The sequence below is a fragment of the Ostrinia nubilalis genome, chromosome Z, assembly GCF_963855985.1.
Source record: "Ostrinia nubilalis chromosome Z, ilOstNubi1.1, whole genome shotgun sequence".
NCBI classification, from domain to species: Eukaryota; Metazoa; Arthropoda; class Insecta; order Lepidoptera; family Crambidae; genus Ostrinia; species Ostrinia nubilalis.
The window spans coordinates 3,679,746-3,702,741 of NC_087119.1; the positions used below are offsets into that span (position 1 = coordinate 3,679,746).

Consider the following 22,996-nt stretch of genomic DNA (forward strand, 5'->3'; position numbering starts at 1 on the left):
ATTTGCCATTTTCGTTGCATGGAATGAAACATAAAGTGGTAGATTTCGATTAAGCCTTGACAGATCTTGCTTTGAAACAACTTGAGTCTTGTTCTATGGCTTGTTGACTATAATCCTATACTATCAGCGCGCGCCAAAAGTTGCCCGTTCACAAGTTATCTGAAAAATGAAAAAAAAAAAGTAAGTATGTCCGTAAATCGCAATTTCGATCCATAGTGGGCCGGTGAAGTTATTTTTGAAATCCATCAAGAAATGGCTGAGAAAACCAGTAGAAAAGTGGTCGAAAGGCCCCTTTTTTGTATGGAGTTTTGACGGACTCAATTTTCGATTCGATTAAAAAGTGCATTTTGTCTAGGGGGGGTGTTCAAGTTTAAATCACAATGCTTACCACCCGAACACTTATCTTGTCGTAAATGACACTATAATGTCAAAGTCTTCTTTTTCTTTTTATATTATGGTCAGCAGGTCTTGGATGTCAAAAAAGGTTACACAATTTTACTAAGAAAGAATCTTGAGTGACCCAGGCTAAAAATTATAAATACTAGATTTGAAAAAATATTGGATCTGTCAACAGCACTTTTACTGTTTGTACTCCCCGAATGACTGTCGTGCGTGACTACACCGATCAAAATGGCGCGAATATAATTTGGTGTGCGCAACTTTAGGGCCCTGTAACTTTTGTATTTATAGAGATATTTTCATGATTCTTTCACAATTATTATTAGTTTTACTTATATTTTCAAGTTTTATTAAAAGAAAAAAATTGGAAACTTGTCCATTGATCATCCACCCATAATTTTTTTATTTTATTGATAAAAACAAAAAAAAAGTTGAACTGACTCCGAGGGTAGCGCATTTTCTTACATAACTTTTCAATTCCTATCATTGGAGGTCCGAAAATATTTCTCATACAATTTGATACCATAATGATCATTCTTCATAAAAAATTTAAAACCTACATATTTAAAAACATAATCATTGATATTCATAATATCACTAATCATACACTTAGTTTTTACTAATATTTGTTTTCATATATTTTTCTATACTAATGATCGAAACTCATAATCATTCGAATAAATAACTATAATATTCATAAATGTGATGTATCCTAATATTTGTTTTCATAAATTTATTACTCATAAGTGTATTTATCCATATTATTGAAAATCATGATGTCTATATTCGTATTAAATCGTATTTTAACATTAAATTAATTTGAAATGGTCCAAAACAGGCAATATTTTGTGCCACAAAACTAACGTGACAGAAACGAATCGCTGCAAAACCGACTCCACGTAGTCTTGTCTGCCCTACCCCTAGAGTGTAATTTAAAAGCCGGAGGCGCGGAGGGAGGGCAGCCCTCGCCCGCTGTAACGAGGCTCAGGCGCCCGGGTGAGCTGGAGCGGCTGAGGCTGGTCGCCGAGGCGCCGAAGGCGCCGATGGCGATCCAAAAAGCCGAAGCTGCGGAAGCAAGCGTGGGCGCCTGAGCCTCGTTACGCAAGGGCGGAAGGGCTGCACATCCCGCAGCGCCGGAGACGAGGAGATACCAATGCATGCTGCATGCTCTGCATGCTTATCTACTCTATTAAATTATATATGATTTTTTTAAAGATACGAGTATGTCTGTTATAAAGTAAATTATTCTGAACAACAACATTATGAGTTGAAGTATGTTCTTAGTAACAACATTATTAATTAAAACAATATGATCAATTAATGTTATGAAGAAAAAAGATCTGAAAATAAAAATTATGTATTTTAAATGGTTCTTGGTAGTAACAGTATTGATAAAAAAATTATGATTACTAACTGTTATGAGCTCCGATGGTAGTAATAAAAATGTATGAATAAAAAAAGTATGAAAAATAAAATTATGAAGAGAGATTATTATGAACACAAATCGGTAGTAAGACAAAGAATAGGATTTAGAATTTTATGTGAGCCAATATAGAACCGACTCCGAGTTCACTAAAAAATAAAAAAATATTTTTTATTAGGATAAAATTTGTCGTATAATAAGCTTAAAAATACGTTTTTTAAGCTTGCACAGTGTTTTATGAAGACCATTTTTTGGACATGGCATTTTTATTGAAGAAGGGGTAGATAATAATTTGGCGATTTAAATGATAGCTACGAAATCTCCATTTGGCTAGCATGTCTAATTTTCACACAATAAATTTTCGAAAATTGACTATTTTTAATCCGGATATAATTTAGAAAATTTGTTTTCTGGTAAACTAAGCATGTTAGCCAATTAAATGTTAGGGACATAGGTAGATGGAATATCTCATTCTACGTATTCGAAAGCTTAAAAGAATCTCGTAGCTTTCTCAGATACATTAGATTAATATTGGGAAAAGTTGTCTTAATTGAAATTATTCTCTTTACTTTCCGAACATGACATAAAAATTTTAAGTCCTAATTCCATGGAATGTAGAAGTTATTTTTTAACTTTATTTAGATAAAGCTAACTTACCTTAAGATGTAGCTAGGGCTGTCAAAATTTTTATCCAGATTTTGACTCAATTGTTATTCGCTAATTTACCGAGCCTATACTATCCCACTGCAGGGCAAAGGCCTCACCTCAACTATGAGGTGGTTTGGGCCATACTCCACCATACAGGCCCAGTGGGATTGGTGGAGGAGTGTGGAAAGGCCAGTGGCTAGACCATACTGTCAGATATAAGGTATCTAAGCGTACCTACGTACCTAAGTACGTTGTGAACATTAATGGGAGGTTTAGCCAGTAAAAACTGTTACTGCCTTCACTGCGTATAGGTACTTATGTTATAACGTGCATTTTGTGTTATTTAAATGTACACTACAAACACACAATCTAAAACAGTCATTATATTCAGTCCGGATATATTTTGTTAATAATATTATGTATTACATAGAAACAATAAGCATTAACATAATATTATTCAAATGATTTATCTTCAACTCCTAAGCGTTTAGGAGATACACACAAAAATACATACAGTCGCACATAGACCCTCCTCCTTTTTTGAAGTTGGTTAAAAAAACAAACATGCAAAATTAAGATTTTTTTCTCTCTTTCTGATTGGTTCGTAACCGCATAGCGTTGTCCTAATTCAATCAAATGTAGGGTAAATTTTATTATCTGTGGTATAACGTTGGGATTGTGTAAACTATGAGAAATTACTTTGCTCTATGATAGGAATTGAATGCCATTGCCTAAACGCCCCAGGCATTTAATACATTGTACTTGTATACTTAGGTATTGTGTAGAATATTTACCTACCTCAATTATTATTATAAACATTTCCGGTAACAAATACAGATTTAAGAGAGAGACAGCTGCTAACTATGACCTTCGTTTATTTCCAGAAATTGATAATAACGTAACTAAGATAAGAAAAATATTACTTCACAGCATATTTTGCTCTTTGCTCTTTGATATCAGAAAGAAACTCATATTAATGTAATCTGTCTGTCTTTTTATTTTAACTTGTTTTATTTAACTTACAGAACAAAAGTAATAATGGTACCTATACATAATAATTATAGTCATTTATTATAGTCATAATATGACTATAATAAATGATATTATATTATTTCGTAATACCATATTATTTCGTATCCTCACTACTTGGCTGATTGCTGATAAAGTTCCCGATAGCCTATTTAGTAGGTATACCTATACATTTGGGAGAGACGATTTGTCACAAAATACAATAATATAATTATTAATTACCTAGTCTTATGTGTTGTCATCTGTACCTAAAAATCACCACAAACCTCCCTATAATGACAATATTGATTTTTTAGGCCGAATGCAATGCAAATAATTAGGTTCGGCAAATAATGACCTAACCCAAAGTATAGATAATTTTAGTAGTAATTTAATGTTTATCTTAAAAAGAGTGATAACAACTATGTTTTGTCCTTATCAAACTCATATTACTGGAGGTTGATAAACGAGAGTCTTATCTAGTCCTGTTTGATGTTTCTAGTAAGTAAAGCAATATTTTTATTGATGCCTGAATGGACTAGTATCTCTTTGAGTTTTATGGAGTAAATACGGATTTAACGTACGTAATTATTGTTAAACATAGTTTTGTTCAGTTAATTGTAGATATGGAATTAAATAATTACAAGAAGAAACTGAAAGCTCTTTTTGAAAGGTTTACTCAGAAAAATTATCATCTGAAACCTTACTACACGAAAGCTCTTGCTCTGTGTTTTGATAACTGCTCTGAGAAAAGTAAGTGTTTTTTTAATACCTACCTACTATTTACTTAGTAATACAAATATCATAAATACCTTTCGCAGCTAACAATTTTTTTTAGAAAACGAAAATAATAATCTGTGTGTAAAAATTGATTAGGATTTCTGTTGAAACTTAAAGTACTACTACTTAAACTTCACTGTCAGCCTCGAATATCCTTTGAATTTTAATAGTATTGACTTCAATATTTACGTTTCTATGTGAATATTTTTATAATGAAAGCCTTTTTTCCAGGCATTGAAAAACAACTATTGGAAACAGCATTTTTTTCAGACCTGGTATTATGTGCATTACTGAATGTGGAGCAAATTCCATGCACAGCTATAAAAACATTCCTTGTTGAAATTGTGACTGTTCTCGTCAAGAATGAGCTACAATATTGTAAGCTATTGTATTTACATGGGTTTCAAACTATGGTAGCAAAATTGAGTTTATTGAGTGAGGGTGCTACAACACCTGCCTACCAATTAGCATTTACAAAGCTACCAACAGCACAGATTATTCATAGTCCAGGAATAGCAACAATAGTTGAAACGAAAGCATGGATACACATACTGCGACCAAAGACTCATCACAAACCAGCACCTGTGGCCAGAAGCATTTACAGTTTTATATCCCAGCTAGTTTGGAAGCTAAATACATATGAAGAAGAGCACGCTTTAGAGGAATTATTGCAATACATACTGAGCCCTTTTATGAATAATCACCAATTAACGACAATTGAGGTTGGAAATGAAAAAGAGAAGGCAGATCAAGTGTTATCATTTTTACATGCTTTCTTAGCTATTTTCGATGATATACCAAATCTTATGAAACCAAGTAGAGTGATGCAGCTACTAAACCGAACTTATATCGTACAAGGCCATTTGCACTTCCTGTCTCAAGCGACTAGAGATGATGACGTACAAATAATTCTTGTAGAATGTATTTTTCGTTTTTTTGTTGCGTCGGCCAGAGATAAGATGATGGCACACGGAAAAACAAACAGTGACTTTTTAAATGATGTTCTAGCAGCATATAATAATATCATAAATTTTTTAATTAGCCAGCGAATGGTGACGGTACTAATAAATTTTACAATAAAATGCATTATGTATTGGTCTAAGCTTGAGAGCGTGGATGGTATCTCACAGACATTCGATATTAATGGGCATACGTTTGATATGCGGAATCAACTTGTATTGCTTGCGGTTGTTCCCATACTTACTTACGCCGCACATTACAGTAAAAAAGACACTTTTGTTGATACATTTTATTTTAAATTTACCGCAATATCAACAGAACATATCGTTAAATTATATTTTAAGTACAAAACACTTTTGGAATCGACTGATATAAAAAAGAATTGCTTATTAGCTCTCAGAGAAGCGTTTAAACTAAAGGGATACCTGAACGTAGCACAAGCAGGAATTGTGTACCAGTCGCTGTATTACGCACTAGACTGTCATGTGGCCACTGATGGGTCAGGAAGTTTGATTCCAAACAGAACCCCGTTGACTTCTGTGGAAGATACAAAGATTTTATCGTTCGTCTTCGATTTCATGTTTAAACTCCTTAAAGAGCACCAAATCAATTGGTACGACAGTCTAGAAATCATTTGTTATCAAAATACCATAATGAATGTATTGCATAATAATATTCTGCCGACTAAGGTAAGAACAATAATATTAATTTGTTGTTAACAATAGACACTTACTCACTTATTATGAAAAAGATTAGTTCGTTCGTTCGTTTCAGCCGAAAGACATCCACTGATGGACAAAGGCCTCCCTCGAGGATTTCTACAAAGACCGGTCCTGCGCGCCGCTCGCATCCAGGCACCTCCCGCTACCTTCACCAGATCGTCGGTCCACCTAGAGGGAGGCCTGCCCACGCTACGTCTTCCGGCGAAAAAGATTAGTAGATTGAAGTAATGTTTTATTGTTTCAGCTTTTGATTCAGGCTCTTAATTTGATCGACTTGAGCATCAAAAATTTCTTATCACCAGATTTATCACTTCTGGTAGAGAGTAAAAATGGGAGCACACTGTACGAAATAGGAAAAGTTGTCAGGTCGTTTATGTATCACGAAGAATGGGAAATCAGAGATTCTGCGTTACAAATAGTATTGAGTTGTACAGACGTTGCTTACGTAAGTAAGTAGTAATTTGCGTTGTTTTTCTTTTATCAAATTACAGGTCAGGTAAACTAAAAACAATTTTATGTTACGTAGATATTGCCACGCTAATGTGTTCTTATGTTTTTGTATTCTTTCAGAGTATGTTCCGCTACAAAAGTTAATTTTACAAAATAGTCTTATAGCAGAAGCTGCTAGAATAGTTATTGATGATAACGAATACTATGTTCAGGCCAGCGCTATGAAATGTCTAGCTTCCGCCGCCAGAATAGAAAGTATTTGGAGAGAAGTTCTATTGGTGCATCCTCATCTATATGTATGTACTTACATCATTTTACTTGTATAAGGTACTCATCAAATTCGAAGACATGGAAAAATTATTACATCTTTGAAATTTCCTGAATCATTATTTTATTCGATCTAATCACTTATTTGATTTAATTTAATAGTAGGTACCTAGACTTAAAATAAAATAAATCCAACACCGTTACAATAATGTAATAATGAATGATATAATTTCTGTATTTCCAGAAGCAATTACTATGTATAATATGCCATAATCCTGAGGGGATGGTAAGAATGGAAGCAATAAACGTTTTAACAGAACTGTATGTGCATCAGAGACTTCCAAAATCGTTTATTAAATGTCTCTACAGCAAAATGACAATATCAGCTATTGATGACTTGCATTGGGAAGTCCAACTATCGGCGTTAAACTTTTGGAAACAAGTTATTCAATCACTTCTATCAGATAGAGGCATGATCGACGGGAAGTTTCCTGCAATGACATTTTCTAAAGAAAAGAGAAAGATAATCACTTTGAATAATGCCGAGATTACGAGACAGCTTACATGCATAATGGACTCTTTGTCTTCCATCGGATGTTTGGACGTTTTAGTTGAGTGCCTAAATGAAGAATATAATACAACAGTAATGGAACAGGCATATGCTATATCCAAAGATATTATGTCTATTTTGGATTATTACAAATATGAAATACCTTCAATTACAGATTTTTCAAGTTCTGCTATGTCTGATCAGTTGCAAAATTTTGAACTAAATATTGCAAGTGATCCTATGGGTTTCGATAGCGATATGATGTCATTTGACAACAGTGACATAGTTGATCGAAATGTTATTATAGATAAGATCACATCAACAAGTGATGCTGAACTGATTGGGGAAATGTTTGATAATTATATTTCTATTAAAAATGATGACTGTATTGAGGATTCGCCGACTCAATCAAAGCGCAAAACTATCACACCATATGATTTTATATCGAACTTCAAGCAAACCGATTATTTATCTAAATTGAAAAATAAAGAGAACTGGAACCTTAGTAATTTGGATACGCTATTAGATGAAATTTTTAATTTAGAAGACGAAAATAATTTGCTTCATGATGAATGTGCGTATTTATAATAATATTTTATGTCAAACATTATACTACAGTGTAGGTACCTATTGTAAGAAAAACTAAATCATAATAAATGATAATACTAAAAAGTCTATTTATGAATTCCAACACTTACTTAGTTCATGATTTATTTACTAACTCGATGACTAAAACATTTCGACTGATTGTTTTTTTTATTTTAATAAAATAGTAGATAGGTACAACACTCACATACCTACTAACATTTTGACTTTAAAAATCTTTTACTAGTAATTCTCTAATTATTAATCAAAAAAATTTCAGATCGCATAAAACTTTCAAATTGATTTTACGACAAATTAACATAGGTACAAAAATAATATAGTTCGTAAAATTTTAACGCCCATACTCATCAAAATTGGTTTCGAGGTTAATTATGAAAAAGGTTTAATTTTTTATTGTTGAAAATGTCTCATTTTTTTAATGTTGACTCTCCTTTGCCAGTTTTTAAAGTAATGGTTGTAGTACACCTAGTTTTGTTTCGTAATCATAATAAATTATATCATCTTTGGCTCTAACAAAGCCATTCCATCCCGAGCAAATCCTAGTCTATGATATCGGAATGAAAGGCGAACGAATGGCGATTTAAACGTCAAATATGGTTTTCTTGTGAAATGTTGAAGTTTCTTCATGCTAAAATGATGTGCATTGATGTGTGTGTAATTATTTTCCGGGTTAAATAATTTTGTTTCTTCTATGATAGAGCATTGTTACGGACAGTTACAGTCATTTGGCAATTTATTAAGAACTGGGGAAAAACAAACTCATTCAGGGCATAATGCTTGTTTGCCCTGTAATTAGCATTGCATCTTAGGGCCGCCACGCCTGGCTTGTTGATTTCCTGAGATGTCTCCAATGATCGTCTGCACAAAAGATCAAGAAATATATTTTTGTTTAGACTTACACCAAAACCTTGAATGTAACATGTTTTAGTCAAGAATGATGGATAATTTTGTTTCAAGATTTCGTCTTTGTTCTATAATGGAACTAATTCTAATTTTATCCTTCCTTTCTGCGGGACTTGCGTATGATAAAGGTAAGAATATTAATCTTAATATTGCGATTTCTTTTCGAAAAAGAATGCGGTTGCAAGGAAACAGATTACAACAACCTACTAGCCCTCTGTTGATGTTGTTGATATCCAGCTATACAGTAGTATTTATCAAATGATGCACAGAAGTATTTTTGTTACCTACTCTTAGATATCACAGAAGATATATTGTAATACGGCTGTGTAATGTAACAACCCATTCATTAAACTTGTAATTATGAAGGGGTTCACATTCTTACTATTTGTCAATGCACATGCTATGCCTGTTTGTAAGATTATGAATCACCATCAATTATTATATCATCAGTATTTGTGTAGATTTGGTTATAAAACTTTGTTATTTGTACTATTAGTATAGTTGCTTACTCTCTTTTTTGTACAAAGCTACTATGTATTAAAAGTTTTATTTGTTTTAGCTTCCTTTTATGGGGCCAGTTTTATATCCTACCCTTTACAAGAGGCCAAAGGTTTAACAGATATAAGTTTCCGTTTCCGAACCCATCTGTCCGATGCCTTATTACTGCTAGCTGCTGGGAAGACGGATTACTGCATGGTAAGGATTGTTATATTTTGTAATTTTTATATTATTTCAGTTCTCTCTAGTAATTGTGCCTTTGTCATGCGTCTGCTGACTTTATTTTATTGTTGACCACAAAGGCTTAAAGTTTTTCTTCATTCTAAGTGCCTTGTACAATTTTGTTTTCAATACTCAATAATTTATTACAAGACTCAATAATTTATTTATCTATTATTACTTACCTAAATAAGAAACACTGATGACACAACATAGATCTGAGTTTATCAAGATGTTATAGTCCACTAAAGTTTAAGATGTATGCTTATCCTTTTAGATCCGTTTGGAAAGTGGCAGATTAAAACTGCACATAAACCTCGGTGCTGGCGAAAGTGAGTTGTCATCCGTTAAAGGCTTGTTTCTCAACGATTCCCAATGGCACCATGTCAGCATCATTCGACGGGAAGCCAACTTGACGATGAAGGTAAGTAGCATAATAATTTTATTAAGTCTTCTGTTGGGTGATTCATGTTTTAACATTAAAAATGTAGATGGTGCTTCATGCTCATTCTCTAGAGGTTTAAATGAGGTAGTAGAAAGTGCATTCTTCAAAACAAGATTCCTACTTAATCTCTATTCATTTCTTCTCCAATTTTGAAAAATTATGAGAAGACTAATGAATTCAACTGAACTAATTTATAGGCTGTACAGTAGAATCCCGACTATCCGGATCAATTAAAACCAGGGGTGTTCCAGATAATCGAAAATCCGGATAATCGATTTCAAAGTAAAATCAAACAATAATTAACTTTTTACGATAGAAAGGGTTTTCAATACATCATTTAGAGTCTAAAAATCTAAATTTTAGACCATTGGATGAATCCATTTCTTTTAACAATGAACTAGGACGAAGTCCATACCGTGTCACGCTGTGGCGGCGCCTTCCATTTTTATGGGTCCAGACTCTAAATCGGTAATTAGAAACTGTGAAGAATGAGTCCGGATAATCGGATATCCGTATAATCGAAGTCCAGATAATCGAGATTCTACTGTATATCAAAACTGAAACCAAATGTAACCAAACATAATCTTTTTCTGTCCATGACAGTCATGACCCAAATATGTGATGATCTAAAAGTGTGTCGATACCACACAAGACGCAGGCTGCAAGTCTCATTAAATTAGTAACCTACATATTAACAATCAATTTATTGTTTCTGTCATATTTTTTAGGTTGATGACAATGCAGTTAAAAAGAAGCTTCCTGGCAGATTTTTTGAGCTGAACATACACTTTGGAATATTTTTGGGAGGACAGGGAGATTTTTCTGAACTATTTCTTGGTCATATGGAGAATTTCCGGGGCTGCATGGAAGATGTGCGTATGATTTGTCGTATTGTTTTTGTTCAATCTACAATCATTATAATTTAACTGCCCTGATGATGGTGCAATATAATTTTATTTGTTTCATTGTAACAACAACATGTTTATATTGTTGTTAAAATGAGACAAATAAAATTGTGTTTACCACTGATAAGCATTTTAAAATGGTGTTTACCACTTTATATAAGCATTTTTTAGGTCAAATTGTAGCTTGGGTGAAGTTGGGAAGAAATCAATGTAGTTTTTTATAATAAAGCAGCATGTTTATCTATAAATGTTTAAATCAAGTTTTTTCATTGCTGGTAAAGATGTTCTAAATTTCCAAGTAACAGCAGAAAACAGAGACAAAATAGCAGATATAGAATCAATACTATTTCACAATCCTCAGGTATATTACAACAGCGTAAAGATTTTGGAGAAAGCCAGAAGTAGAAGTGGATCAGTACATGTTGAAGGGGTCACATGGAACTGCGCGCCTGAGTTCGATGCTGATCTCAACTCTGACATCAGTTTCGTGGATGAAGGAGCCTATCTTATACTCCCTAAGATCAACTCCAGGGCTGGAGGACGGTAAGGATTTTCTCTTCTAATATGGATCGTTTCATCCACGAAGACGCGCCCCACCAATTTTTGGTCGGGGGAAGCGCGGGGTACCGATAACGCTCAAACATTAGCGGAAGAATGGTTGGGCGCGTCTTCGTGGATGAAACGATCTATATTGTGTTTGATCAGTCATGACGTAATGAGTTGCTGTTGACTGAAGTCAGTATACGTAATGTATAAATATCTATAATATTATAATTTTGTTAACAACAGCACTATGGCATTACATGTAACGCCTTCCACAGATAGAATTTGTGTTAAAATTACACAATTTTACTTTATATCTAGATATATGAATCTCAAGGCCGGGCGGCCATATTGATCATAAAATATATGATATTATCATACTAATCCACAATATATTTGTATCACCAATAATCACCATCCTACTTGCAAGGACGACACGATGTAATCTTATCTACATGCACATTCACAAATTTAATTTTAAAGTCCAAACCTCGATATAATGTATTGTAAAAGACACTGTTGATTAAACTCACTTGGCAGGTTAATGTTATGTTCAAAACACAAGTTTAAGAAAATTAAGGCTGGGTTGCACCATCTTACTTTGACTTTAACCAACGTCAAAATCTGTCAAACTGATTACAAAAAGGATCGGTTATTAATATTATTATAGTTACGGTTAAAGTAAGCTGGTGCAACTAAACCTAAGAGTTAGGCCCAGAACAGACGGTGAAACGCAACTGCAACGAAACTGCAACTGCTAGTTACTTTTGAGTTGCATCTAAGTTTCTGCCATAGCGTCCGTTGAGAGACCACACATGACGCGACCAGTTTGAATCTTCCAGTTTCAGTTTCATTCATCAGAATCATCAGAAAGTTGCAGTTTCATTGCAGTTGCGTTTCACCGTCTGTTCTGGGCCTTATGGATTTATAGTTGCTGAAATTATGAATTTTTGATGGGTTTTTGTTTCTAATCAGCCTTCTTGTATTTCCAGATGGCACATAGAATTCAAGACAATAACTCAAAACGCCATTGTGCTGTACAATCCTGGGGGAGGACGCGGTTCGGACTTTCTTGCCGTGGAAATATTGGAAGGAGTGGTGCGCGTAAAGATGGCCAGAGGACAAATCGTCCACACACTCAGAGTCAGCGACGGACAGTGGCACAAAATGCACTTGTCTTTCAACCCGTCCCTTATTGAGGTAATTTTTTCCCTATTGGCTTGTATTTATTGCTGCTGCTTGATTGAAGTCGAATATTGTTTTAAACTCGACGACATCGTAAAGGTAGCAGGGAAGCGCTGGACGCAGGCCGCTACCAATCGATCAACATGGAAAGCATTGGGGGAGGCCTATGTTCAGCAGTGGACGTCTATGGCTGAAATGATGATGATCATCATCATGATGATTGTTTTAAACTTATTTTTTTGTTACTATGATTTGCAATAATTATTGTGGCTATGCATTTTTTGTTGCTTATGATTTTAATTTCCTTGCTGTGTTATTTTTCTTTTATTGATTTAACTGTGTATGTTTATGCAAAGCAAGCAAGCAAGGCGACTGCGTTATGCTCTCTGCGATTGTTGTGTAAGCTACGCGAATGCTGAAATAGTGTCCAAAGCAAGACCTATTAAAATGATAACGTTACGTGCTCAGCGCTCAATTTGAAAATATTACTGTCAGTTATAGGAAAGCTTATACTTAGGCAGTAGAGTCTGCCTATCTCTCTACTCAAAGTGAGATGCTAACATAGACGACAGTGACAAAAAGCCTGTATGACAAGCCGTGAAAGCCCTAAACAAAGTTTTCTTTAGTCCATTCCTAAAGTAAACTGATTGAAATTATAGCAGGCGTAAAGTTTCCATGGAGCCTACCCAAACTTCACTGGCTGGGTTTCATCCTACAACCTCTGCAGAAATTGTCTGAGAAATTGTTCCCTAAAAATCCTATTTTCTAAAGGCTGAACTGCTTGCGAAGAATTTTCAAAAGCGATAGACTATAATTATTTGTGCAAAAAAACATGTGCGAAATGTTTGCTTTATTTGCTTGGTTTACCTTTTTGACCATGCGACTGCAGTCACATTTGAATATTCAGAAAATAATAATTATGATTATCTAAAACCTCTCACACAGAAACGACTGAAAAGTACAGTATAATGCTTTTATTTAAGAATAAAATATAGGCTTTCCTAATAATTTATGATAAACTGAATATTACGCGAGCGAAGCCGCGGGCAAAAGCTAATATCAGCATTATTGTAAAGGAAAAGTTCGCTAGTTCGTATTTGAACAAATCATAGAATTTTCGTAAAAGTCTGATGCGATTAAGTAGCATAAGGGCCTTCAGCACAAATTATTGACTGCAAGAGACGAATTGTTATTGTAATTTACAATAGACTAACGGCCGTTTGGTGTAGTGGTTCGAAACGGACTACTATTCCGGAGGTTGCGGGTTCGATTCCCGCACAGTACAAACATTTGTGTGCATGAACATATTTGTTTGTATTGGACTGGGTGTTTTCTATGTATAATATGTATGTATTTACAAAAAAAAATTATTTAAGTATGTTTATATCCGTTGTCTAGTACCCATAGTACAAGCTTTGCTTAGTTTGGGACTAGAAGCGCAGTGTAAAATGTCCAAGGATATTTATTTATTTATTATTTACTAACGCTAACATGCTCAAGGCGACAGAATAAACCTTTCTGCTCTTTGTTTTTTCACATGTCCCTTCTTTTCTTCTTTCTTTTATTTAAACAAAACGCCATTAGACGGTCACAAGTCATATTCCCATTTCAGCTGTCTGTGGACAACGTAGCAATGAGCACACGCATCGAGAGCGGCGGCACGAGATATCTCGATCTGTCCGACTCTTTCTATCTCGGCGGGATAGAGAGTGAGAAACGACAACGAGCGTTCGCTAAAGGGATAAAAGCTGCGGATTCTAGTATCATGGTATGTATCAGTATGCATTAAAATATCGTTTGGTCGTTTTAATTACGTCCACCTTTGGATAAAGGCCTCCCCCAAAGATTTCCAAAATGACTGGTCTTGTGCTGCCCGCATCCATGAGCTACCCGCGAACTTCCCGGGAAGTCGAACCTTAACTTCGAATTTCTTTGTTTTTCTGATTAATTTCGTTGCGGGTCCAATGACTGTTTAACTTTCTCCCGGGATAAACTTGACCTTCATTGGGATTTATTGACGTTTACCCGCGAACTTCACCAGATCGTAGGGCCATCGTGTGGAAGCCCTATCAACATTATCAAACCCAACGATCATTAGTTCGTTGTGTGTCCCCCACCCATAAAGTTAATATTCCTTCGGAATGGAGTAACAACCACGAGCTGTCAAACGAAACCGATTTTGGATTTGGATATAATTTGTGTGTCAGTGTCAGGATTATTTCACTGTTTTGTACAATAAAAGAATCACTGAACCAGTCAACACGTTTCTGAAGCACTATTATTTCTCATAAACATCCACGATTTCACTCACGTAGAATCTGAAAATATCTCAGAGTTCAAATTTTCAGCGTGCCAATAAGTGCCTCTGGACTGTCAAATAATTGCAAAAAACGGTGCTGTTTGACTTGACGGCGACGGCATCACGCATCTCTTTTTTAACATACAGTGTTGCTGCTAATGACACCTCGCTTGCTCAGTTCTTTGCTGTTCTATTCCGCTAGGTATAATAACTTTATGGCACCACCCACTGTCACTTAGGGCCTTATCATACTAGCGGCTTTCGAGTGTCCTTGAAGCGGAGCGGGCGTGCAATGAACACGTCGCGCATGCGCAGTGAATTCATCGCGGAAGCGCAACAAGATCGCTGTGAATAGTACAGTCCTATCAACTTAAGCTGAGAATTGCATTTGTGTGAGTGATCGCCAAAAGTACAGTTAGTAAAACACATACAAATAAAATTAATGTTTTATTAAAAGGAACTCCATAAAACACTAGCTACCAATTGGGCCGATGTAACGACACTTGACACATCCTTTTAAATAAATAAATAAATAAAAACAGGTCCTCGCTCAGCATATGCCAATTGCCAAGGCACGACGTACCTCGACGCTGATATTCTGCGAGCACCGTTTATAGAGAGGGCGTCCAGCCAGCCTTACAAAATACAACAAAAAGACAAACAAATTTATAAAATTACAAAATAAAAACAGACTAAAAACTTTTCGTTCACACCTTTAAAATACGTATTCAATGAAGAATGTTCACTAATTTTGTTTTTTTGCTTTCTGTATTCTCTGTTAAAAATAAAAAATACACGTGAAAGAATTATTTCGATACGTTAATTAGTTTCCAAGATATTGAATTTTAAAAGTGCGGGCGGCGGCCGGCCCGCCATTTTATGCGCGTGACGTCATATTACAACGACTGGCTCATATTTGTATGGGTGGAATCTTGCAAACTGAATTAAGACCCACTTCCAGGCAACCGATTAAGCTGAAATTTCGCAAACACATGTGATTTGGATGACCATGCAATATTATGATGACATGGAGCTGATCTGATGATGGAGCTGGAAGGTGGCCATAGGAACTCTATAATAAAACGACTTAAATGCATCGAGTTTGGGCTCGTTCGTTTTGTATTGATGAGTATTTTAATTCTATATAGTAATCGGGGTCTAATGATGGAGCTGGAAGGTAATTCGCAATAAAACGACACAATCGCATCAAGTTTGGGTTTGGTTCAATTTTAATTTCTGTGATGGGTCTGGGTGTTAATATGTATAATAAGTTTGTATTTACAAAAAAAAATTATTTAAGTATGTTTATATCCGTTTTCTAGTGAGCGGACGCTGTGAATGTACGTCACACGGGGTCACGTGACCGTCGGCGGGACTCAATATTTAAGCGAACTTTGAATGCCTATAAAATCATAACTACTGGGTATTTTTGAATGAAATAAAAACTAATGTATTTGTAAATGTAAAAGCTTAACTGTAACATAGGTTTCAAGTGATTTTGCATACCTAGTAACATTCTCAATTAGCATAAAATTTCTTTCACTTGCCTGCTTAATGGTTTTCGTACAGGAAATTCACTTACAGTAGGAGCCATTTCACTAATATTTGGAACACAATTACATAAAATTACACGTCTATCTGCTACCAGTACCGGGGGTGAAGTGAAGTATGTGAGCGGCAGGGAAGTGACGCGTGGCGGACGCGCCGCGCCTCAGGCCGCTTGCTATAAACTAGTATAAACCGGTTTAAACCATTCGCGGGACGCGCCGCGCCTCAAGCCGATTGCCACTCTACACTATCGGTGTGCACTCACACAAATGCAACTCTCAGCTTAAGTTGAGAGGACTGTAGCGTGGACGCCATTTTGTTGTAGCTAAGTAGTAGCTTTCTTTCATTCGGTTAATTGATAACGGATCCTCCCAAATTCGTCGAAGTTTTCGTTTTCGCCTCCGGCGTCTTCGAAGTTTAGTAACAAAGCCAACAGCAGTGTTTCCTCGTTGGAATCCATTTTCTTACTGAGTAAATTGTACGTCGTTAAGTCGCTACAATCGCGCGACGAAGACGTTACGTATCTGCCACACGTCCGCGATTTTCTCGCTATCCAGTCGCAGCGTGTTTGTGACCCATTTGCTGCGTCTGTCCCGCCCCGCATCCGCTCGCAAACCGCTATGATAAGACCCTTAAGTATGGCGATTCTACGGGCTATTGCTATGGCTAGATTACATTGAAAAATCTGAGCTTAGCACGATCCATCGCCCTTTTGTTTGACATAGTAAGGTCTCACGCCCGTCTCATTTGGTCTTGTCCATGTTCATTTTGAAACACACTTGTGTGATTTTCTGTTTGGTGTACTCATGCTTTTGTTGTTGAAAACTCAAAATGAAGTTAGTATATGTAGACGTCATCACCCTTCCAGAACTAGTTATGATTATGATCCTTGCCAGTAGCTATTATTCTGTGCCCTTGACTTTTACTGTTGACGTCGACGTCCGCATGTAAACTTTGTTTATAATACAAGGTATTTTTCTTCCTTTGAATAGGATCGCGCTAGAATAGGTTGGCAAAATATCACAGGGCTGTCTACCATCTTCCTAGAAGCGGATTGGCATTACTTACAAGTCTTACAACATGGATAACCGGTTGCATGAAATAGCAAAACTTTAATCTTTCAGGGCTGCATCAAACCTGTGGAAGTGGACGAGAAGATATACGGGCTTCCCAACGCGGTGGTGACTTACGGAGTGAGCCCGAAGTGCGTGTGGTGGTACCCCTGCCATTCGAGCCCGGGCAGCCCGCCTTGCGTGCCCCGGGCAGTGTGTGAACAGCATGGAGTAGACCACTTCACTTGTAAATGTGACTCTGATTTGTGCATCAACCCGGACTATGCTGAGAAATACAAGGTTAGTGTAGGTCATCAGAGGATAAAAATGGTATAATAGGCTAGTAGATGATCAATTATTTGTCCGTCAGACAGACAATTAGAAAATATTAGACTAATATTTTTTATTTTCTTTCACAATTAAATAATAACAGTGCTACATCGAGTTGAAATGGCGCGTTACGTCACGCTTGAGTAGAATTTTTACTTATAAGTGACGTCACGCGACATTTCAACTCAAGATAATACTGTAATTATTCGATTATGAAAAAAAAAACAAAAATATATGTCGAAATTTTTTTTATTATCTGTCTGACGGACTAAATAGAATTTCGATTTCATTACCTAGTTATCATCCCTATTATCCTAAGAATTTTAACTCATTACATTTGTGTGTGATGACAGTAAGTTACTGTAATAGCAGATTAATGTCTTTTAACAATAATACACTCGGCATCAAATAAATCGCACCTCCCGCGACAAGCACTTTCAAACGTATGCATCCCCACTTCCTACCAATATTGGCACCGTTTAAAAGCCTAGTTCTAAACTTCATTTCATTAACGGAAAGGATTTTACTCCAAAAATGTGTCTTTAGAAGGATCCAGAGTCACTTCTTCAAAAAATTGGTAGTTACGCTTGTGCCAACTTTTATGGTTATTAAACTGTTAAGTTGGGATTAATCGCTATCCATCTGTTAAAGACGATACGTGTGATCATTATTTGGTTTTATAACCATTAAATTTGGTCTAATTGATCCCAGAGGTGAGCCCAAAGTGAGGTCTATTTTCAAGTCACATTTATGGTATATGTTAATCATTTATTTAGAAATTAAATGTGTTTTTCTTAAAGGATATTTATTGGGCTTTCAAATAACACCAATATTGTTGGGGCACCATGATTGTGTCAGAAGAAAATCTTTGAAGTTCGCGTCGCGGAAGGTGCGGTTTATTTGATGTTGAGTGTAATTTTACATGCAATAGTATGCAGCATCTCTCTAAACTCGTTAACCCCATCTTTAGGTGTTCTCAAGATCAAGCAGTGAACTGGAACTAGTCGCGCTCTACCCGCTAACAGTGCAAGAAGGCGGGGTAGCCGTTATCACAACACAGAACATCGACGTGGTGTTAGACCACCACAAGTATGGCGTGAGACCATCGGGCGTGGTGCTACACGTCGCCTCGCCGCCGCAACACGGCCGGATAGCAGTGGAACTGTCGCTGCAGAGAAGCCATACCAGTTACGCTGAAAGCGAGGGCAAACCACGACAGCTGTTCACGCTGCTAGACATCACTAGAGATAAGGTGAGTTTAGTGTTGTTTAAAAAGTATTTATTCAATAGTTTATACAGCCTTCTGACGGCCGATGGGGCAGCAAGGTTCTGGAATGGAGGCCACGTACCGGAAAATGCAGCGTGGGACGTCCACCCACAAGGTGGACCGACGACCTGATAAAGGTAGCAGGAGCCAGGAGGGCGCTGGATGCAGGCCGCTACCAACCGTGCGATGTGGAAGTCATTGGGGGAGGCCTATGTTCAGCAGTGGACGTCCTGTGGCTGAAATGATGATGATGATGATTATACAGCCTTCAGATTGTGAAAAGGAGCTGCACTATAGTCTGGTCTGTGAGCACGTGGAATTTTGTCGCGCTCGCACACTCACTGCGGGCGCGCGTCGCACAGTCGCGACAGCAATATAATTACGCGCGAGCGATAAGGATGGGTAGCTTGGGGTCATTGGACAAAATTCTACGTGCTCACAGACTGGGCTTTATTAGTTAAATAGTTAAAGAATGCCGTATGGATTTATTCCAAAGCCGTAAAACTTTTATAAAAAAAATTGTTATAAAATTAGACATCGCTATATTTTATAGTACCTGACTATTTATTTATGCATTTAATGAATATGAAAATATAACCATGCGTATTGATTTTCTTTTCTTTTAATTTGACTGAATAATTAACGATCTTACTCCTAACTCCCCCGCGCGTGTCGTAACCTATCCTACGCATGTGCGCCTGCGCTCTCATACTATTTTTTCGATAGAGACGTTTAAGCGTATAGGCTCTTAGACTTTTCTGTCGGCAAAAAAATACATCATTATAACTTGAGGAAATCGAATTTACTTGCCTAAAGCCCGGTCTCTGAGCACGTAGAATTTTCACGTCGACTGTGCGACGGGCGCCCGCAGTGAGTGTGCGAGCGCAACAGCAACATAATTACGCGCGAGCGATAAGGATGTTTAGCTTGGGGTCAACGGACAAAATTCTACGTGCTTAGCGACCAGACTATAGGTCCTAGGGTCTTGTCAGCTATGCTGTCATTATAGTACTGAGTGGCTGATCTTTTCTTTGTTAAATTTTTAAATTATGTATGTGGAATTGTGGACGTGTCTTTTGTTTCCAAATAAACCTATTTTCTTTCTTTCTTCTTTCTATCTATGATATTAATTACAACTTTCAATAATTTCAGGTTCGTTACGTCCACGACGGGTCAGAGAACCACCAAGACGCGATCGTTTTAGACATGGAGTTGGTTCCCGAGAGTAAGTTCACGCTGCCAAGCTACTTGCAAGGTCGGAACACCTTCGTGCTCCATGTCAACGTCACGCCGGTCAATGACCCGCCCGTGCTGGCTCTGACGCCGGGAAAGGCTTTGAGATTGACTCAGGTATGGATAGAGAGTATTGTGTAAGTTTTTAAGAACATTTTTAGCTATCTTTTGTGTTTTTTTTTTAATAGAACTAGATGAATTTGCTGTACACAGACAAGTGTCAAGGTGTTTGTTAAGGTGCACATTGATTATGTGTGACGTCATATTAATAGAAATATTTTAACTGAGTGAAAGAATTTTGCTAAAGTGACATTAATAAAACACTGACGGTAATCGTCAACGAATGTGCGCTATTTTGATAAATTGAAAGGCGAATGATAATAAGTAATTCATCATTATCATCATCATCTCAGCCATAGGACGTCCACTGCTGAACATAGGCCTCCCCCAATACTTTCCGTGTTGCCCGGTTGGTAGGGGCCTGCGTCTCGTCAATTTGTAATTGCAAATAGTAAAACTTTCTAAGATTTGTACCACTATATCGTGACAAACATCTTGACGTCTGTCTGTTAGTCTGTGACCGCATATGAAAGCAATGCCAAACCAAAAGTTCAACAAATACATTCACAGCACCTCTAACTAGTTACTAAAAGCTTAAGCAATAAATCTAGTAATATTAGCAGAAGACCTCTTACAGAGGTCAACAATTAGAAAATATTAAATGCCTATTACTTAAGCAATGGACATGAATAAAACTGCATAAACATGCACGCGAGGCTAATTCGCGCTTAGAATTTTTTTACTACCATGCCGAATATTAATTTTGCACGGTTACCTACTATATTTACTATTATTTTTATGCATTAGTGCATGTATTGACGAGTATTTAATTATTATGATTTTATGACTTATACAGGGTTATTTGTGAGACTTATGTGTATAAATGGGATAAGCAAACAAGTCACATCGTTTACTTCAAAAATATTTTATGTTATGTTAAAACTCCTTATGTACAAACAGCAACACACTTAAGTATACACCATCACGTGATCAAAATATTGCAAGAAAGAGAGATAATAATAACTACGTATGTGTGTGTAAGGTAACAAAGTTTTGATAGTGAACGTGTTTTACCTACCAATAAAACACACATTAAACCACTTACCTGATTCGAAGCATATAAACAATATGAGAATGTCGTACTATTTGCCTCTCTTTCTTTCCTGTTGTCAGTGTGTATATAGCCGTCTCTGTCGCACACCTCCCCCCTCTGGCCAGGCAGCGTGAGCGCTGCGCGCTTTCGTTTTTGCCATTGTGCTCTTTTGCTTAGCCAGGCAGCAATTAAACTATGCTTCGAATCAGGTAAGTGGTTTAATGTGTGTTTTATTGGTAGGTAAAACACGTTCATTAAACCTCTGTACCGTGATTCGAAGCATATAAACAATATGAGATGTGTTTATTATCGCCTGGCCGAGGAGATTGCCAAGGTGATATCTAATGATATGTGTATGTAATTACTACATTAATAATATTCCAGGATTGAACGAAGTTGAGCTTAGAGGTGAAGAATAAATATTAAGTATGTGTGATCAGGTGTGCGACTATTTGTAATACCTATTATTCAGTTACAAAAAAGAAATAAAACCGTTGAACAAAATTAAACTCTTTTTATTTATTTACCAAAAAACTTAACAAATTCAATGGAATCATATTGAAATTACACAATCATAACAGGTTGTATTGTGACAACCAAAAGAAAGTTTGATACAATACGGGACCAAAATAATATAATTAAGGCACTGTTTCAAATAACTTATTGATTGGATTATTTTGAGAGGGCATCACTTGACGTCGATAGAACTTCGAAAAGGTATTTTCTGCCCGCCAATTACCACGGGCTAAGATTTCATCGATTGGTACATTATTTATCCAATTTTTTGAAGCAACTGCGGCTCTTATGCTTCCTGGGGTAGCCGAGATACCAGCTGACATTAACACAGATTTTATCCAGCCGGCAATAATAGCTCGTGATGCAGGTCTTGGTTTCCCACAAGCAGTTAGGAATAAATTATTTACTTTAGCTACTTCCCGCCTTGTTGCAGAGAGAGTGATCAGTCTGTTTATCCAGGTTATAGGGTTCAGATGCGGATTTTCTGTATTTGGTAGTAACTTCCATCCTGATTGCCGATATGTAGCTGAATCGGTCTTGGATCCAAACTCAGGCCAAAAAACAACGTAGTTTTCAGTAATTATACAATGATCTGCGTCTATACGTAGCAGCGTTAGGTCATGAACTCTTCTGCCCGAACATAATAACAAAAGCGTCGCCAAGTGTTTTGATGTTTCATACATACTGGACGTGTTGACGTTTGCTCTAGCGAGATATGTGGCCACTATATCAATGTCCCATGTTGGGGCCCTAATTTTATTTGGTTTTTTAAGTGAAATTGCTTTCAGAACATGTTTCACGACAGAATTATTTGATAATTTAGAAGCATCTGAATTACATAGAGTTGCCACTACGGATTTATGTAGTAATATTGTGTTATAGGCCAGTCCTTCCACTTGATAAAGGTCAATAAGAAAACGCGCCAAGTCCGACCCTGACGGACTACAAGTATTTATATTGTTTTTGCGACTCCAAGAGACCCATCTCGACCATGCTGGTTTATACGTGCGTAATGTTGAGGTTCTCCAGGCAGACTTTAAGAAGTTTATTTGTTCGTTGGACCATCCAGATAATTCTTCTGTCCACC

At 36.5% G+C, this 22,996-nt stretch overlaps 2 protein-coding genes across 3 annotated transcripts in view; both read left to right on the top strand.

The window, feature by feature from the left end:
• Positions 1–3,982: 3,982 nt before the first annotated feature.
• On the top strand, positions 3,983–7,989 carry LOC135086934 (uncharacterized). 2 transcript variants are annotated; one of them, XM_063981758.1, is made up of 5 exons: positions 3,983–4,231; positions 4,490–5,907; positions 6,185–6,385; positions 6,511–6,686; positions 6,902–7,989. In XM_063981758.1, exons 3-5 carry the CDS (start codon positions 6,328–6,330, stop codon positions 7,793–7,795), a joined length of 1,128 nt encoding a protein of 375 aa, XP_063837828.1. In that variant the 5' UTR covers positions 3,983–4,231; positions 4,490–5,907; positions 6,185–6,327; the 3' UTR covers positions 7,796–7,989. The 2 variants fall into 2 exon arrangements, with proteins under 2 accessions (XP_063837828.1, XP_063837827.1); XM_063981757.1 differs by having other exon boundaries at positions 3,984–4,231; positions 6,185–6,389; positions 6,902–7,984.
• A 401-nt stretch (positions 7,990–8,390) lies between these two features.
• Positions 8,391–22,996, top strand: part of LOC135086726 (chondroitin sulfate proteoglycan 4) — a 44,808-nt gene continuing 30,202 nt past the window's right edge. The window contains exons 1-10 of the mRNA XM_063981503.1: positions 8,391–8,844; positions 9,276–9,412; positions 9,711–9,857; positions 10,607–10,750; positions 11,145–11,326; positions 12,319–12,526; positions 14,124–14,279; positions 17,483–17,710; positions 18,711–18,992; positions 20,160–20,357. Coding sequence (XP_063837573.1) covers positions 8,748–8,844; positions 9,276–9,412; positions 9,711–9,857; positions 10,607–10,750; positions 11,145–11,326; positions 12,319–12,526; positions 14,124–14,279; positions 17,483–17,710; positions 18,711–18,992; positions 20,160–20,357 — 1,779 coding nt within the window. The 5' untranslated portion in view covers positions 8,391–8,747. The remainder of the gene's footprint in view (positions 8,845–9,275; positions 9,413–9,710; positions 9,858–10,606; positions 10,751–11,144; positions 11,327–12,318; positions 12,527–14,123; positions 14,280–17,482; positions 17,711–18,710; positions 18,993–20,159; positions 20,358–22,996) is intronic.

Bases quoted from the DNA above. Each gene is read 5' to 3' on its own strand.
- LOC135086934 (XM_063981757.1), top strand. From the start codon at position 4,105: ATGGAATTAAATAATTACAAGAAGAAACTGAAAGCTCTTTTTGAAAGG. The intron at 5,908-6,184 runs GTAAGAACAATA...TTATTGTTTCAG, and splicing joins ATAATATTCTGCCGACTAAG to CTTTTGATTCAGGCTCTTAA. The intron at 6,390-6,510 runs GTAAGTAGTAAT...GTATTCTTTCAG, and splicing joins TACAGACGTTGCTTACGTAA to AGTATGTTCCGCTACAAAAG.